Source organism: Equus quagga, chromosome 2, assembly GCF_021613505.1.
Source record: "Equus quagga isolate Etosha38 chromosome 2, UCLA_HA_Equagga_1.0, whole genome shotgun sequence".
Lineage (NCBI taxonomy): Eukaryota > Metazoa > Chordata > Mammalia > Perissodactyla > Equidae > Equus > Equus quagga.
Genome location: NC_060268.1, coordinates 168,414,180 through 168,434,584, shown reverse-complemented (window position 1 = coordinate 168,434,584; position 20,405 = coordinate 168,414,180). Strand labels below are relative to the sequence as shown.

General features: G+C 35.4%; 1 protein-coding gene across 3 annotated transcripts in view; it reads right to left on the bottom strand.

The window, feature by feature from the left end:
* ATRNL1 (attractin like 1) overlaps positions 1-20,405 on the bottom strand; it is a 730,944-nt gene that overhangs the window by 574,439 nt on the left and 136,100 nt on the right. For all 3 annotated transcript variants that reach the window (XM_046649411.1, XM_046649419.1, XM_046649424.1), the window contains exons 11-13: positions 3,079-3,163; positions 1,616-1,824; positions 480-598 (exon numbers count right to left, since the gene is read on the bottom strand). In XM_046649411.1, the coding sequence (XP_046505367.1) occupies positions 480-598; positions 1,616-1,824; positions 3,079-3,163 (413 nt within the window). The remainder of the gene's footprint in view (positions 1-479; positions 599-1,615; positions 1,825-3,078; positions 3,164-20,405) is intronic.

Here is a 20,405-nt window from a genome sequence, read left to right as displayed (position 1 = left end):
TTGAGAACCGCTGATCTAAGGACAGATAAAAGGAAAACTACAAGTGTCAATCATTAAGGTTGAACTTACACCCAAACTATGTAAACAAAACAGTAGACCACATAACCATTAATGCATGTCTGACAGAATCCCACAGAAATGATTTCAATACTGACCTGTATAATCCTATTTCCATCAGCACAGAAAACAATGTTTATAGTTACAGTCTAATTTTAAAATCAATTTTGAAAGAATTTTCCCAGTTTCAGTCATGAAAAGAAGTAAAAATCACTGGATTCAAAATGGAATCTAGACTGACAAATTTGAGCCACAAACTACAGACTAAATTTATAATGTACCAAGAATGGAGTGATTCCCTACATATTTTCTAAACATCTTGATGTGTAAAGTGCTATTTTGTACAGTGCTATTACATGGTAAGCTAATGATTATACTAGCAGCAAGGTTAACGACATCATCATTTACCCATGAATACTAACCATACTGCAGTTACTGTTGGCTGAAATGCATTTCTTGTCATCACACCATTGGCACCCATTTGTATTGGCAGTACAGCTGGCACAATCTGCATATCTGTAACATCTGTCATCGGAAGTAGCTGTAATACAATTGGGAGATAGAACACATTGAGAAGAAAAGGAAAATGTCACACTTCTTAATTCGCACATTTTTAAAACTGTCTCAGAATCACTAAGACATTTTTAAACCAAAAATATGACCTTAGGTACTAAAATATGTTCTTCAATGTGAAGTCAACTTTGTAGTGTAATTGTAGTTTAACAGGTTTTTGGATGCCTCCTACCCTCATCTCATGTATTCAGTCTACTAGAATCCTACAGCAATTTAAAATTTACAAATTATAGAGGGGGTAAAACACTTCTAGGTTTTTTACTAAGCAAATGTATTACTATACATCTAATTGAAAACATCATAACAAATACTCATTGTTTATCATTGTTCATAAAGATATTTGGAATCATCTGAGTTATTATGGATTAGCAAAGCTTGAAAATACATTTATTAGTTATAGCATTGAAAATGAATAAAAGCCCCACCCATTTTAAAAAACTGATAAATTTTTATCCAAATCATTCATTCATATTTACTCACAATTTTTTATATTAGATTTATTTATTCAATATTTTATTAGAAATATTAAACTAGAACATTAGTCATCAAAATTATAGAAAAATTCTTAACTTTATGATCTGGCTTGGCAATAATTCAGGAAGGAAAAAAAACTACCAAATGCAGGATAAATTACTTCATTTTATTTCTTTGAAGCACACACAGTATTTCTTAGAAAGAATGTATTTGACAGCATTTTTTACTTATATCAGAAAATAATTCATCTTTATATATGACCGTGCTACATATAAAATATTGTTACATAATATTACAGACAAAATTCAAAAAAGAAAACTAAAAGCAGCTAATAAAGATATTAAATTCTTAATCACTACTCAGTTCAAACACACAATTCCCATGTTAAAGGATTATGAATCTTTAACTTCTGAAAGCTACTAAGGTAATTCTTATAAGCAAAATGTATTTCTACTTCTAGCCAAGGAGAGAAGTCCTGTGCCAGAGAGATGAAAAAGAAAAACAACTTCACCTGTTTTAGGAGGGCACTTTGCTCTAAGAATATTGTTAATATTCCCAGATTCCCAAGATTCACAGTGATTTTTATTCCAAATACATTTTATCCCTGGACCAGCATTTTTACAAAGTTCTTCATCTCTGAAAGCTTTGCAGTTTGGAGGCTTGTATACAAGGATATCATTAAGGAGCACACTAGAAAATCCTCCAAATATATACATGGACCTATTAGAAACAAAACAAGAAGCTTAAAGGAACAATATGAAGAAAAAGTCTCAAACAAATTAGTTTTAAAAATAAATTTAAATATATATTTTACATTATTTTATCAAAGTAGGAAACAATTTTTTTAGTAATATATACTTTAGAATTGCTGTCTAGGATCACAATTTTTGAATATAGACAGAATTTAGATTACAGATACAGACTTCTTCTTATAGTGTTTTACTATCCTTTTATAAAATAAAAAGACCAAGAGTTAAATAATCAAAAAGATTTTAAAGTTTTCAATTTGGAAAGAAAAGCCCAGATAATTACTGAATTAATTCTACCAGTGCCAAAGAAGTTTGATATGCTCTCAAAAACAGCATAATTTTTATTTCTAAAAATATGATTAATATAATAAGTGGAAACAATCAGAAAACACTTCAATAATATCTTTTACTTCGTAAAAAGAGTAAAATAAAAATCAACCAAACACAACTGTTCAACAGAGTAGCCTAGAGGTTTTACGTTTACACTCTGGATTTCATTTATCACTATTCTGAAAGCCAACTGATGTCAGTTACAGTTTCTTTGTGGTTAACTTCTACCTGCTTTTAGTATCATATTAGAGAATTTTTACATAATTGGAATAAGGTGGTATTAGAATGAACTTACAAAATGTCATTATGAATTACAAATTTTAAGCTAATTAATGAGCTAGCATATTGTTTATTGTCATTTGAGTCCACATTACCAAATTTTTACTATAGAAATGGAAAAGCCACACTAACTCAGAGGAAGGCAACTTAATGACCATCCACTCCAAGTTCCCAACAGACATAAGTTTAGGAAAGTCCAGAGAGGTTGAGAGAATTGTCAGAAATCACGCATTTTAGTTAATGACAGAACTAAAATGAGAATCTAATTCTTCCCACTTTCCTTTCTCCTTGATAGAAACATGAGCCTAGCCTTTCTATCATTTCAGTTTGATTTTTCTTCAGGAAGTCACTCATTATCTAATCTCTGGAAAAGGGAACGAAGGCAGGATGACTTTTTAAAAGTATCTGAAGTTTTCTCTCAGTACCTTTCCTCTGATTATTCCCCAATCCCTTAAATATATTTAAACAAAAAATGAAAGTTTTGGTTAATGAACCAAAACGTATTCCACATTAGAGGAGGGATGCATAAAATCCAATGCCATTAAGTACAAACAATAATTTTTAAAAGAATAACACAATATGTGGATAATATGACTGATAAATGTATTTCTATTACCCATTAATGACAACTGCAGAGTGTCCAAATCTGTTGACATCTCTATGAAGATTTGGTTTTGGTAATATTTTCCATTCATCACAAGCTAGAATACAGAAAACAGCAAAGCAAAAAGTGAAATAAGATAAATATGATAAAACAATCATTGGCCAAATTAAAGATACAATACTTAAAATTAGGAGGCCTTTTATTAACTTTCCATGACCTACAATTTAGTATCGTTACTCAACTAGCATTATTCTTGAAATAAAAATAACTTCTGCAGAAACATATTTAAGTATATGAGAATAAAGGAAATGAAAGGAAAGAAATTAGGTGTACTTTATATTGGAGAATAATTGTAACGACATATCTTTATTAAGTAAATCAAGGTTCATATAGTAAAATACATGAAATGTTGGGCAAACCTATTAGAAAGTTAAATCACTAAGTCAAATTTTACATACATGCATACAAAATTAAATGGGATATATAACATCCAGTGAAAGAATGCCTAAAACAGAAACATTAAAATAAAATATTTAAATCACTTTAATGATCTGATATTTCAAAAGAACAGTTTTCATTTCATGTAAAGGAGAATAATTTGTTTCAAAAAATTAGACCAAACAAATGCATAAATAACCTAAATAATTCATGAGCTATATAAAGACGATGGAAAGAAGAATGGTTAGAGAAAACTGTATATCACTTCAACATAGCCTCAAAATTGACAGATATACTGCCATAGATTTTGGAATGTCAAATGATTCAGTATCCAGTAACTAGGGACAGTCTCAGGAGAGTGTTTTAGATTGCATCTTCTTAGACATGTCATATCCAAAGGCAAGTCTTCTAAAAAATCACATACATGTAACAAGCTTTTAAAAGCAAATTAATTTTATTTTTAAGTAGCTTAGAAGCCCTTTTGGAACAAAAAAAATAAAATACAGTTACTTGTAAAAGTTAAAGTTTTAGTGAATCACTTGCTTTCCTATTTAAGTAATTATTTCTATAATACCAGTGAAAAATAATAAATTTGTTTTTAATTCAATTTACTGCTAATGAAGATGAAAGGAATTACAAAAGCCAAAATTATGGTTTAGAAAATGAAACCAGAAGACTGAAAGCAATAAAATACATCTTGAGTTCTATTTCCCAGAGCGTATTCCAAGGAACAAAATGCCACCCCCCAAAAGGGTATTCCTTAGTTCATATAATCTCTCTCTTTAGTTCACAAAGTACATTTGCCTATTAAATACTCTCAAAAACAGAGTACAAAGGTGTAGAAGGCTAATTTTACTTAATGCAGTGTTTTCCCGATGTTTTTATCCACAGAAGCACTTTTCACATAACACTTACTAACATTTCCAAGGGCCAACGCTCTGAAGATCACATTTTGTGAAGTACTACCACAGAGGCCTATGCATAGGATTAATAGTCTGCCAATTTTATGTTAGAGTTCATTTAAGAAATGTGCATTATATGTGTGTAGTACTATAAAACTTCTAAAGTATTTTCATCTACAACTTAAATGGTCTTTATAAGAATCCAGTGAAGTTGATTAAATAGCATTACCATACGTTAGAAATGAAAAATTAGACCTAGGAGAGGTTAAACAATTTGCTTAAAGCCCATTTGATTGCCTTTGTCTTTCTATAAGTTACATTGATGAATGTTTGAGATTATAAAAGCATACTGACAGGTTTCTGAAAGATTACATATTCTCATTTGGAGAGAAGAGATGACCTGTATAGGGCACAGGCTTTGAAAAAGAAAGAGAGGGAAATGTTAGAGATAGCTAATGAGTAAGGGCAGACAGATTTCAATCGTTCCACCCAACCGCAACACACACACATACACACACACATCACATGGCCACTGATTGATAAATTGTGTTGATTATAGTACTCCAACAACAGAATCAGAAACCTGAATATGCTTCAGAGAAATGAAACAGGAAAGAGTCAGATGAAAGAGTAGGACTTCTAGAAAGCAGGACTTCCAGAAATCGGTTTATTATAAAAATCTCCAAAGAAGAATCTTCAAAGTCATTTGGGGACATGTGGAGTCCAGAAAACAAAGTGACACAACAATCTGAGCCTACCTACGACTAATATGTAATGTGGCCCAGCATCCACCACACACCAGGCAGAAGGAGAGAAGGAAAGAAGACTGTCAAGATGAGAACCAGAGAAAATATTCAGAAGAAACATCTCAGAAGTGAGTTATAAAAAGAGCTGAGAGAATAAAGACCAGCATTAACTAAAACTTAGGCTTTTTGAAGATTTCTTTTAACTCTATAAGCCACTCTCTTTTGGTAAAAACATGAAATTTCTTCAGCACACAGAATAGTCTAAAGAAAAGCATTACAAACACCTATGTACCACTACCCAGATCTGCCAAACCCAGTATCTCACCATGCTTACTATAGATTTTTTAAAAAAAGAAAATATTACTGATACAATTGAGGTTCCCTGTGTGCTCACTCCCTCCCCAGTTCAAGTTTCTTTATATCTACCTTCTTTTGATGCAACTACTATTCTATATTTACTTATTAATGTTTCTTTACTTTTTGTAGGTTGTAAAAGTTTGGTTTTTTCACCATTTTAACCATTTTTAAGTGTGCAGTTCAGTGACATTGAGTACCTTCACAACGTTGTGCAGCCATCACCACCATGTATCTCCAGAGCTTACTTCATCGTGCAAAACAGAAACTCTGGACCCATTAAACAGTAATTTCCCATTTCTCTCTCTCAACACTGGTAACCATCCTTCTACTTTTCTGTCTATAAATTTAACTACTCTAATTACCTCATATGAATGGAATCCCATAGTACAAGTCCTTTTGTGATTGGCTTATTTCCCTTAGCATGTCTTCAAGGTTCATCCATGTTATAGTATATGTCAGAATTTTCCTTCCTTTTTAAGCTTGAGTAATATTCCATTGTATGTATATACCACATTTTGTTTATCCATTCATCTATCAATGGAAACTTGAGTTGCTTCCCATTTGGGCTATTGTGAATAATGCTGCTATGAACATGGGTATATAAATATCTGTTCCTGTCCCTGATTTCAATTCTTTTGGGTATATGCCCAAAGTAGAAGTGCTGAATCATACGGTAATTCTGCTTATCTTTGTGAGTACCCTCCATACTCTTTTCCATAATGGCTGTACCATTTTACATTCCAACCAGCAGTGCATAAGGGTTTCAATGTCTCCACGTCCTTACCAACACTTGTTATTTTCTAGCCATCCTAATGGATGTGAAGTGGTATCTCACTGTGGTTTTGATTTATATTTCCCTAATGATTAGTGATATTGAGCATCTTTTCTGTCCTTATTGGCCATTTGTATGTATTCTTTGTAGCAAAGTCTACCCAACAATCCGTTTAGATTTATGCATATATGTGGTGCTATATGTTCATTTTAACCATGCATAGCATTCCATTTTATGACTACACCAAAACATACTTATCCATTAAACTGTTAAAGGTCATTTAGCCTTTTTTCAGATTTTTCCTACCACAAGTCATGTTGGTATGTTCATTTTTCTACACATTTTCTTGTGCACATTTTGAGACTTTCTCCAGGCAGATTTCTAAGAGGAAAATTACTAGGTTTAAAGAAAGGCACAGCTTCAATTTTAATAGATTTTGCCAATTTGCTCCCCAAAGTAGTTGCACTGACTTAAACTCCCACCAGCAGTGCCTGATGGTTCTTCTCGTTTCACATTGTCTACAACACGCAGCTCTATCAGACTTCTTAATTTTTATCAATCTGATAAGTTGTTTTATTTTGCATTTGTTTTCAGTTAATGGTGAGGTCAAGCATCTTTTCGTGTTTATAAGTTGTTTGTTTTTACTCTTCTGTAAAATTACTGTTCAAGTCTTTTGCCCACTTTTCTATTTTATATTTGTTTTTTTCTTAATAATTTGAAAGAATTCTTTATTCTTTATTAAACGTTGTTGGTGATATGCACTACCATATCTTCTCCTATGCCATGAGTTGTCTTTTCACTTAGTTTACGAAGTATTTTAACAAAAAGTTTGTACATTAACTTGGTCAAATTTATTGTTTTCCTTATGATTTGTTCTTTTTATTCTAAAAGACAATCTCTAATTTTCTTCTAAAGGATATAATTTGGCATTTACTATTTTGACCTTCAATCCATTTGGAACTTATTTTCGCATTGTTGCCGGGGTCTAATTTAATTTCTCCCATATTTCCAAGATATTTCTCAGTGTATTTCCATACACCAATTTTACCAGAACCATTTTTTGAAAATTTGTCCCTGATCCACTAATTGTGCCTCATTTAATTTTTGTACTGCTGTGGTTTGTTCTTATTTTGCTTGTTTTTAACTGAAGAAATATGTGCTAAGTTTAAAAGTCAAATAATCCCACAAGGTTCATCACAAAAAAGTCCCCTGCTCCCTATCTTCCCAATGCTTATTCCAGCATCACAGAGGTAAGCACTTTCAATTCTAAATTAAAAACTAGACAGAGTTTGTTTTTGTATTTACCTCCTTATTCTAAATGGCAGACTTAGTTCTTAGTTTCAGATAACATCTCTAACTTCCTTCTTTAGAAGATGAAGATTTTAACTCTTATTCAGACACATACACAAATACTTCCCCTCCCTCCATCTTCCTCACGCATTTAAATTATAATTTTGTTTAGATCAATATTCAGTATTTATTATATGATATTACTTGCAGATAAGCCATATAGCATGCTATGATTACATTTTTACTTTTGAACAACTTGTTATTTTCCCTGAAAATCATATTTGTTGCTAAGGTTAGGTGTCTACATATCTACTGCTAATTCATCCCCAACTCTTGACCAGAGGTATACGTCTCTTCTCAGTATTTTCTAATAGATCAGATTATCTAGCAGGTTCATTTACTTCTTGAAGATATTCCTCCTAAAATGCCATCTATCTTCTCCAACCTAGACTCATTGCGCTCTAGGCCTGCTGCATCATCCTAAGGATCTCTTCACATCTCTCCTCTGGTATGTACTCTATTTCTTGGATTTTAATTTCTACCTGTTTTTATTTATTTATTTAATCTCATCTATCAGTAGGAGACATAATTCTACAGCTTCCAGAGAAAGTGTACATTGTAAGTAAATTTTTGAGACCTTGCAATTCTAAAAGTGACTTTATTCCACTGTAATACTTACGTGATTATTTGATTGGGTTTAGAATTCTAACTCGGAAAGCATTTTCAGATGATGAAGGTATTGCTCCACTGTCTTCTTGCCTCTAGTATCGCTTTTGCAAGGCCCTCTGCTGTTGAGTCTCAGCACTTATTTGGACTATTTCTTTTCTCTCTACAGAAGCTTTTACAGTCTTCTTTCTATTTCACTTTTCATGATAGGTTTCGCTGTGAGCATTTTGTACTCATTTTTCTGGGGCTCAGTGGGATCTTTCATTCTGAAAAGTCCTGTACTTAAAATCTGGATATTTTTCTTGAATTATTCATTTGATAATTTCCTCCTCATCTAAAATGTTCTGTTATTTCTGCAACTCCTAATTACTCAAACATTGAATTTTCTGTAATAATCATCTAAATACCTTATATTTTACCCTACTTTATATCTGTCCATTGTTCATAATACTTTTGGAACATATTCTTGACTTTATCTTCACATCATCTATTAATTTGTTACCTTAATTTTAATTTCAAAGACCTCTTTTTTTGTTTTCTGATCTATTTTTAAAACTTACATTTTTGTTTCATGAATGTAACATCTTCTGTCCAAAAAGATTGAAGTCATGATCTCCTCCCAACATTACCCCAATTTCCTTTAACTTCTTAATTTTTCCTCCTTGTTTGAGATTTTGGTCAAATTTAGCAGCTTTTTGCAAATATCTAAATAACTAGCTGTCCTTTCAAATTTAAGAGTGAGGCACAACAAAACTGACTGGAAGTTTTGTGCTTGGGTAAGACATCTTGACTGTTAGAATTCTTTTTTCTTTTAACTTTCCCTTGCCCACCCAGTTTTATTGAGAAATAACTGAAGTGCAGCACTGTATAAATTTAAGGTGTACAGCATAACGATTTGACTTACATATATGGGGAAATGATTACCACAATAAATTAACATCCATCATCTCACATAGATAGCAAAAAAAAAGGAAAAAGAAAAAAATATTTTTTCCTTCCGATGAGAACTCTTCAATCTACTCTCTTAACAACTTTCATATATAGCATACAGCAGTGTTGGGATTCTGACTAGGTGGGACCATTTCAGTTGGAGACCTCCAAGTGTCAGTTTTTGTACATCATTTCTCTTGCCAGATTCTTTGAGTTAAATCCTCCAGTCTCCTGCCTATAAGCTATAAACCTGGCTAACAGTATTTGGAACCTAAGTGGAAGAAAGGAGATGGAGGTTTCACTCTTAAGTGTGCACACTTTCACTTAATCCCACTCTTTCCAAAATCGTATTTACACCCTCGGCCATGTCCTGGTAACCTTAAGTATAAGGTACTGGGTCAACATCTACAGAGAGTAAGCCTTTGTCTTCCAGCAGAGTAGAAGGGGCAGATACTCATCTGCACAAGTTGAGGAAGGGGATCTGGGGATTAACAGATAATTGTAGAGGTTCCTAATCAAACTTCCTGTTTTCAGGCCCACAAGCACCTCTGTTTTCAGAAGTACTTAATAACACCAATAAAATGAGAGATACCATGAGAGATAAACAACACCAACTCAACTACCCCAAAAATGGAGAGTACTGGGAGCTTGTTCAAGACTGTGAAATAGTGAGATTTAACCCATCAGACTACATATCTACTGATCAAATCACACAGCTAATATAAATGAGCAAGGCTCAAAACTCAAAAGCATCTGGCTTCCTGATTTTGTTCATTTTAGTGAGTTTCTCCCTATTAAGGTAGTATTTGCTTGCACATTTAAAAACTGAACATCTCAGTTTAGTAACCACGCTAAAGATCAAGGAGTTATCTTCTCCAAGCCATATATGTTTCATAAACCATATCTTGAAAAATAAAACCAAGAGTAAAAGATTAACTTGAGTGTTTCAATCTAAAGAAAAAAAGACTGAGAATTCAACTGTTCTTAACTAAGAATAGAAGGAAAATATATAAAATTTAGGTTAATGGATTTAGGGAAGACCTAGGAAAAATGATCAACACTACGTAAGTAAATCGACTTAGATGTTATGAAGATCCAGTGATATTATGGATATAAAGTTGAGTAAGACTGAGTTCTTTCCCTTAAGGAATAACAATAGGATGTGATAAGTATCAAGAGAGATATATAAAGAGTGCCATGGGAGCCCAAAAAACAAAAAGCATATAACTGCTGCTAATAGTTAAACATTCAAAAAATTACTATAATAATATTTTATAAAATTAACTGAGAATTCATAAAACCTTTACGGTCTTTTTAAATGGGTAAAATTTCCTAAAATAAGTGGTCATGATCTTTTACCTAACAAAAATAATATGCTAATTGTTTATCAGCGCTATGTAATACTTAATTCTCAAAACAACTCTGAGAAGTAAATATTTTTGACACCATGTTATAGATAAAGAAACAGAATCTTTAGAGGTTAAGTAACTTCAGGTTAAATGGCAAAGTCAGTATTCAAAACCAGATCTTCCTAACTACTACACTATACTGCCTTACTACACCATCAAAATATCCTTTCTGATATTAACTTCATGAAAATTAAAAAATAACAATATTGTTTGTTTTTTAAAAGCATACAAGTTCCTGCAGAAGAAAAACATTACAGTAAAGTAATAAAAATTTAATTATACATGAGAGCAATTAATTCAGACAAATAATAATACAACGCAATTCTACTTCTAGAAGTTCTTTGCCTTTTAATATATGAGCTGGTAGGAAGTGAAGGCTTCATTACTGTCTCCAAGACATCACCTTCACTTATACTAAAAATTTTAAAAGAATTATATACAATATTTGTGACAGACATTGGTGCTGTTAAACAAACATTCCAGTTCTCTTCCTTTAGGCCCATGGTAAAATTTTACTCCCACACTCCCTAGAAGTTGGATGTGACAATATGACTTGTTTTAGCCAATGAAGTACAAGCAAAAGGGACACTTGTATTTCTGCATGGAACCATTTAATAAAAAATGAAAGAGTGCAATTTCAGTTTGGATCCCTAAGTGATGGCAGTGTGACAATTTGCTCTCCCAACCAACACTAGACATGTATCATAAGTGAAAAATAAACTTTTATTGGTCTTAATCCTCTGAAGTTTTGAGATCTGTGGCAGACATGGATATGTGCTGCCCAGATTATCATTCAGGGAAGGAATTGTCTGTGTTGCTGGGAGTGCTGTCAGTGAATAGTCATTGGCTGCAAGCTAATTCAAGAATTGTCTCAGTATCAGAGGGCCATTTCATTCAAGGCCACATCTTTCCAAGGATGACCCACATGCAAGGGCTGAGAATGTGGGGTTTTAAAGGCCCTGCCCTTTCAGCCCAACATAGAACAACTCTGACCAACAATTTTACCTCCAGAGATCCTTGTGGGATTGACTAAAGTTATCTGCCCAGCATCGTTACTCAAATTTTCCCTTTGTCCAATCCTGCTTCCTCCTCCCACCTCTTCCAAAGGCATTGATCTTAAGGGCACTCCCAATTAACATCATGAATACTAAACTCTATCTCAGAGTCTGCTTCTCAGAGAACCCAAACTATGGCATTTGGTGCCAGGAGTGGTACAAGAAAGCAGGAAATAAGATGAAGTTTGGGAACTGAATCACACACTGCCAGGCTAGCAAGGAAGAACTTGTCATTGTCAGTAGGTGGAGCACAGAAAGCCCGTGGCACAAGGTGTCCATCAATTATTAATACTTAAACCAATGGTAAGTTAGGAAGGTATGCCAATGAAGGGATATTCTAGCAGAATGAAGCAATAGATGTTTGAAAAGTATGGTGAAAATAGTAATTACTAATATATTGGAATTGCATATCTACTGCTTAGTCCTACTGAGCCCTAGAAAAAGATAATGAAAGGCTGATAAAGCTAAGGGCCTCCTTAGTACCATATATAGAGGCTGCCAAACATAGAAGTTCTATAAATTAAAAAAGGTCTGTTATTCCAAAGTCAAGGCCCTGATAGGAAAAGAATAAGAACCTGACACGTGGGATGGGGACATTTGAGTTGATGCCCCTGAAAATTTCCCAAAATTTTGAATTTCCAAATTTTCCTGAATCATCTGAGACTGCAGAAGTGGTCCACCTTTTCCTAATAAACAATAGCACTTGGCTCTGCTTGAACACAATGCAGAGACTTCTTACCAGGAAGACCTGTGCTCCAGCTCAGGATCTGCTCACACCTTCCCTACTGGCCACTGGGCTTATAACTTGGCTCAGCATAACTCAGCCAGGTACATGCCTGGACTGTTATGGAAAGAAAGAAACTATACCCCAAAGAATCTATAAGATGTAGACAGTACATATTGGTAGAAGCTAGTGGAGTACATGAGGGGAGCTTGATCAAAGCAGCCAGAACTTTATACTGGATTAGGGAAAGTTTACTGATCTGAAAGCACTCTCATAAAATGCAGGATTTATGCCCTGACAAGCACTCAGGAGATGGTATGAACTCACTATTAAGACAACTCCTATGCACACCAAAGGAAACCACCAACAAAATGAAAAGGTAACCTACGAAACAGGAGAAAACATTTGCAAATCATATACCTGATAAGGAGTTAATATCCAAAATACATAAAGAACTCACATAACTCAAGAGCAAAAAACAAATAAGCCAATTAAAAAATGGGCAGAGGAAGTGAACAGACATTTTTCCAAGGAAGACATGCAAATGGCCAACAGGCACACGAAAAGGTGTTCAACATCACTAATCATCAGGGAAATGCAAATCAAAACCACAGTGAGATATTACCTCACATCTGCCAGAATGGCTATTATCAAACAGATAAGCAATACCAAATGTCAGTAACAACGTGGAGAAAGGGAATACTTGTGCGCTGTCGGCGGGAATGTAAATTGGTGCAGCCACTGTGGAAAACACTATGGAAGTTCCTCAAAAAATTAAAAATAAAACTACAATACTATTCAGCAATCCCACTTCTGGCTATATATACAAAGAAAATAAAAACAGGATATTAAAGAGATACCTGCACTCCCATGATCACTGCAGCATTAGTCACAATAGCCAAGATATGGAAACAAGCTAAGTGTCCATCAATTAATGAATGTATAAAGAAGATGTGGTGTGTGTGTATGTACACACATACACACAGCAAATGGAATATTATTCAGCCATGAGAAAGAAGGAACTCCTGCTGTTTGCCACAACACGGATGGACCTTGAGGGCATTATGCTAAGTGAAACATCAGACAGAGAAAGACAAATACTACATGGTATCACTTATGTGTGGAATCTAAAAACAAGTCAAACTCAAAGAAACAGAGAGTAGAAAAGTGGTTGCAAGGGGTTGAGGGGTGGAGATAGTAGGGTAGAAAGGTTGGTTAAAGGGTACAAACTTTCAGCTATAAAATAAATAAGATCTGAGGATCTAATGTACAACGTGACTATAGCTGATAAAAACTATATTATATAATTGAAATTTTCTAAGAGAATAGAATTTAAATGTTCTCACTCTCCCAAAAAAAATGATAGATATGTGAGGTGATGGTTGCATTGATTAACTACAAAGGAAGAATCTTTTCACAACGTATACTTATATCAAGTTATCACAATGTAAACTTTAAATATCTTACAGTTTCATTTGTCAATTATACCTCCATAAAGCTGGAAAAAAAAAAACGATGACTCTTAGAAACATGGAAAAATACAGCCCATGCTAAGAAAGGTCAAATGCCAGAACTGTCATAGCAAAGAGTAAAGACATAGATTAAAAGTCTAGGTATGTGGGCATTCTGGAGTGGATATACCATGTAATGCCAGAAAATCCACCAGGTCACTCTATGGAAAGGTCCAGAGGGTATGCTATTTACCAAAGTCGTGAAGAATGTGATGGTAAGAAGGATACTAGCATCACTAAGAATGTGGTGGTTCTCCTCCACAGGCCAAAGCTGACGGCAGGAGAAACTCTAACAGAACTGAGCTCAGTGATGGAGACAATAGGACAACAGACACCAACCGGTGACACTTAACCATCAGAATCCAATCCAAGTAGAGGGCTACTACTGTGACAAGCAGCAAGGTCAGCATGTCAATCAAGGAGACTGACCTATTGAGAATTACAGAGATGTTTAACAGAACACAGCATCCCCAGAAGCAAAACAGATAAGTAGTCAACCAGGGTACTGCCTAACGTATATCATCAGAAGCAATCAGGGGCAGATGATGAGGAGGCTGATGGAAGATGGTGGAATAAAAACTCTCAATCTATTGCTCAATCTCTGGACTTGAGCCATTTTTGAAATCCAGGGCTGATATATTTAAAATTCTTGGGTTCAGGAAGAAGGACTCTGCAATACCACAGCGGGGGTATATGGTAATAATTCCCCTAGTTCTTCCTCAAAAGCACTCAGAGTCATTTCATTGAATAACTCTAGCCTAGGGAAAAAGGTAACACAAACATTTCAAGTTCTGTTAGACACAAAGTCTGAGTTGAGACTGATACTCGTAGATATAAAGTGTTGTCATGGCCTCTCTTTATAGTAGGGATATATGGCAATGAGGAAATAATTGGCATCCTGGCCAAGATCCTGGCCAAAATGAGTGACTGGGTCTGCAGACCCCTGCACTGGTCATGCCCTGGATGTATAATTGGAATACACATTCTTGACAAATGGCACAACTCTCACACTGGGTCCTTGGCTATCACAGTGGAAAAGATCAAGTAGAAGCCTTTAGAACTGTTACTCCCTGGATAATATAATAAATTTTAAAATAATGTTACATTCCAGGGGGAGTGGGTGGCAGGAATTAGAATTACCCTAAAAAATCTAAAGAATTCAAGGATAATGGACCCTATGAAATCTCCATTTAAATCATCAGTCTGGCCCCTGCAAACTAAACAAACCTGGAGGATGACAATAGACTACTAGGAAGTAGTAGTCCACATTGCAGGCACCAGACAAGATGCATATCTTTGTTAGAGCAGATTAACATGGCCATTTTTGGCAAATACGTTCTTTGCCAACCCTATCAGAAAAGAGAATCAAACCTAGTTTGCATTCATATGGCATAGAAAATAGTATACATTCACAATTTTGTCTCAGGATTATATTAACTCTCCCTCTTTTTATCACAACATAGAACATATTTGGTCCAACTGGACATCTTGCAGAACATTACATTGTTCCATTATCTTAATGACATCACTTTAATTGTGCCAGATGAACAAGAATGGCTAATGCAATGGAAGCCTTTTTAAGACATATATGCTTCAAAGGGTGGAAGATAAAACCTACAAAGATTCGGAGACCTTCCATATTAGTAAAATACCTAGGGGTCCAGTGGTCAAGAGCATTCTGAGACAGATCATCTGAATTGATAGATCAATTATCATATCTTGCAATTCCCACTACAAAGAAGAAAGTAAACCATCTGGTAGGTCTCTTTGAGTTCTGAAGGCAGCATATTTCACTCCTGGGAATACTGCTCCAGCCTATATACTCAGAAGACATCAAAGGCTGCCAGCTGTGAGTGCATGCCTGGGCAGGAAATACCTCTGCTGTTGTTCCTGGCTACACTGCAAGCAGCCATGCAGTTAGGGCCATATGAACCAGTAGACAATATAGTTATTGGTGGTGTCAGTGTTGGGAAAAGTATGGAATATATATTCATGTGGAAGATACAGAAATCTCCAGTGAAAGAATCCTAACGCAGACCCCACACACGTGTCAAAGGCCATGTCATCTGCAGTGGAAAATTTTACACCTCTATTCCTAACATGCTATGGGGCCCTGGTAGAGATGGAGTGCCTAACATGAGTTATCAAGTGACCAAGTGTTCAGAGTTTTGTATCATGAGCTGGTTCTGTCATGAATAATTATAGGAACATAAAATGAAAGTGGTACCCAAGATCAAGCATGAACAAGACCATAGTTCACAAGGAATGTGCATGAGCAGGTAGCTCAGACCCCATGTCATCTACCACTGTTGCACCAGTACCTATGCCTCATCTTACAGCTGATGGCCATATGGGGAATCCTCTACACTCAGATAACAAGAGGAGGAAAATACAAATATGTCAGCTTGATATGTGGGCACAAGTCAAAAATGGACATAACTTATAAGACAGCCTGACTCAAGAGAGGCCTTGAAGAACAGTGGAAAAGGAAAAAGCATCCCAACTGGACAGGTTTTTGGGCAGTATGCCTCATCCACATTGTGTGGAAGGAGAAACGGCCAAGAGCAGTAGTTAAAGGCCTAGCTAGCTGGTTAGGAGCCTAGAAGAAACAGTGGAAGATCAGAAACAAGAAGACAGTGGGGCAGAGACATGTGGATGGAGATACTTGGATGACCATGAAATTGAAGATCTTTGTGACACAAGTTAAAGGCCATCAGAGAGCATTCAACATGGAAGAGACATTAAACAACAAGTAAATAAAACACTGAGACAGCTAACATCAGTCAGTCCCTATCATAGGACACCTCAGTGCTCCACAATGAGCACATGAACAAAGTGCCGTGATAGAGAGATGGAGGCTGTCCAGGAGTGTAATAGCATGGGTTCCTTCTGAACAGAGCTGATCTAGCTATTGTTACCGCCAAAAGTCCAGCCTGATGGCAAGATATCAATTCTGATCACTTGATAAGGCCATTCTCCAAGAAAACCAACTAGATACTTGGTGTCAAGTTGACTACTTTCTACCCTGGATGGGCCAATGATTTCATTAAGACAAGAATAGATACATATTCTGAATATGAGTTTGCTTTTTCTACACACGGGGTCTTAACCAGCATGATTATCTTTGAAATTACAAAGTGTTTGCTCAACCCTGCATGGGATCCTATGTAATCAAGAGACACACTTTACAGCAAAGGAGGAAGAGGAATGGGCCCATGACCATGGGATCCACCAGATCCCATACCACACAACCTAACAGAGCTTTGCATAGACATAGTTGAAGCACAGGATGCAAGACATACATTGGAATTAAAGACCTTTAAACGGTGCTGTGTCCCCAGTAGTAAGAATATATAGGTGCAGGGACCAAGGAGTGAAAGCCACTTCTGGTAGCCTCACTTTCAGTGACACAATTGGGTACTCATGCTCTCATCTCGCAATTCTGGGATCTGCAGGATTAGAGGTCCTATTCCCCAAAGGGGAAATACTCTGGCAGGAGATGTAGCATTGTCCCATGGAACTATAAGCTATAGTTGCAACTTGGACACTTCAGGCTCCTTGTGTCAAGGAACCAGCAAGCAGACAAAAAGAAGTCACCATCTTGGCAGGGGTAATTGGCCCTGATCATCAAAGGGACGTAGGATTGCTGTTACAAAATGAGGACAGGGGAATATGTTTGGTACACGAATTATCCACTTAGGTATATCTTGGTAGCCCCTTACCAAGTGTGATGGTAAAGGGGCAGGTACAGTAACCCAGACTAGGAGGTTCATCATGATCAGGGGCTCAGATACCTAAGGGTGAGGATCTGGGTCACGCCACCAGGTAAGACACAGAGACCAGAAGAAGTTCCAGCTGACAGTAAGAGATATTTAGAAAGAATAATGGAGGAAGGACATGATGAATATCAGATGCAGCCCTGAGAACAGCTGCAGGAGCCAGAGCAATAATCTAAGGTTTCCCTCAGGAAGAAAGCCCCACTGGAATTCTAGAGAAGCTTTTGACAAATGTATTTAAAGAAGTGGACTGAGTTGCTCAAAGAATGAGTTGCAATAAACATGGAAATGTGCTGGCTAAACATACCTTCAGGGAAGGACTTGTTGCCCCTGCTGCTAGGATTGCTATTACTGGACATCATTCAGGTGCCAGCCCCTACAGAGATAGCTTCAGCTACAGAGAGCTTCCTCAGCTAAGGTCCTACCCTCCTGGAAGTGAGCTTCACACAATGACTGATCAAGGCCTAGCCGTTTCATCCTAATAAGGGACAACTCTGATGGGCATTTTAACTCCAGAGTTCCCCTGGGCTGGCTGAGGCTAAGTCTGCTTGACTTTTCCCTCTGCCCAATCCTGCTTCTCCCCTCTCCCTTTCACAGGTGTTCATCTCAAGGACCTAAGAAGCACCTTGAACACTAAACTGTCTCAGTTTGCTTTCCAGAGAACCCAACTGTTGTTTGTTGCCATGGTGTAACCTGTACTGACTGATACAAGACAATAAATGTGAATTTTCCTCTGCACTTTCTTAAAATAACTGGCAAATTGTTTTCACTCATAAAATTGTTTAGGAAAAATAAAATTTAACTTGCAAGCTTATGAAAAGCTAATTGAGGTAAACAACTTTTGAAGCTACAGACAGAGTTATTTCCTGCTTGCTAATACTTGCCCACCTGCCAGGATTTTTCAGCAGAATGGGAAGAGAAAAAGACAGGAGCAGTTGTCACAAATAGGCTTCCAGCTTTTTCAATAACTACTAAACAGAAGGTAGGGCTAGATAAATTCTGTTGCTGAGTTTTCACATTCTTGATTAGGACTCTATAAAATATAGACTGGTTTTCCTGCAAGATGTAGAAGTTATCAAATGCCTTAAAGCTCAATATTAAATTAATATAATTTGTTTACATGTAGTCTATTCCCACTCTTACATTATAAAGTCTCTTACATTATTAATATGACTGCAATCTATAGTTATATTTCTTGACAAAAAGAAAATCTATTTCCGGAGCACTCAGGTCATTATTACTTCATAAACAGTTCAAGGCTAGATGAATTAAAGCAAAATCTACACAGTTATTGACATCATGAAAATTGATGGAAATATCATTCCATAGGAACAGAAAAGTCACACAGGAATACAGACCAAAGTAAAAGATGCTCTCTGGAATACAGATTTTTTTTAAACCTGTGCTACAAGTACTAAATATTAATTTACAAACCGTCCTCTCAGTAAACATAAGATCAAGAAATCAGAGTTACTATTCTCTCAAACCCAAATTTCAGCAATTAGAAAACTGTGCTGTCAGAATTATTTACCTATGTGGGGCCACATAATAACATTAAGAACTTATGCTGAAATTTAGACACCGGTTTATTGTATATTATGCATAAAATGGTATAGGTGGAAAATGTACATTCATTGGCTAATTTTTCTACAGATACTCATATTTTTTCATGAAAATATACATCGGTAAAACTTGAAGGACACATTTTTAAAATTCTTTTAAAATTCCACTCGAAGTGCCAGTTCATACGTCAGTCTTTATTGCATACTAGCAATACAGTAAAAAGAACACACAGGTTGTATGTATAGGACTCAAAACTAGATGGCTATAAAGAAAAACTTCTATTAACCATTTGGATCCTTTTGTAATAGAACACAAAATTTCTAGATGTTGCCAAAAATCTTTTCCACTTGCCCCTTAAATGATGATGCTTCAATGGGTTTTTTCCTCCACTAGGTCAAAACTTTTATTACTATTCTAAAAGGTGCACCCTTTTCCTAGGTTATCTCATGCGTGCCCACAGCATCTCCGGATTTTGTCCTCTGGCTTTCATTCACTAAATATTTATTTAGTTTCTTACTCTCTGCCAGGAAAAGTGGGCACCACTATTTGACCCTCATTTTATAGTGTTTTAACACACAATGCTATTTCCTGTTTGCTTCAGTAAATAGTCTGGATATAAAAAATTATCCTTATAGATTCCCTGATAATGAATCATACTTGAATGTCTAGAATAAATCCTACTTGGTCGTAGTTGATTATACTTTTGAAACAATGCTGAATTCTATTCGCTAATATTTTATTTTAAATTTTAAATTCTGTATTCATGACTGCTCTCCCTTGTCTCCTTACCCAGGAGTTTTGTTAAGATATTTAAAACTTTTCTTTCAGTATATATTTTATTTCAAGAATCTTTATTTAGCAATTTTTGCATTCAAAACAATCTTTTAAAATGCTTGTTAAGAGAGAGACAGATTCATTGTTCATTACTCTTTTCTTCCTCTCTAATTTTCTACCTCGAGGTCACTATTTTCTGATTAATTTGTCAGAGGGGAGAGACACCAAAAAAATTCAAATATACCTTAAAAATCAGATTAACTTTAAATCCTGTTAAATCAGGAAAAAATCAGTATTATAGTGTAGTGGTAGAATCAAAAGAAATCTGAACTTAGACTTGGTTTCAAATTCTGAAAACATCATCTTATGACCCACGTGACTTTGAATTTAGCCATGCTAAAGCACAGTTTCTTCCTCTATAAATGA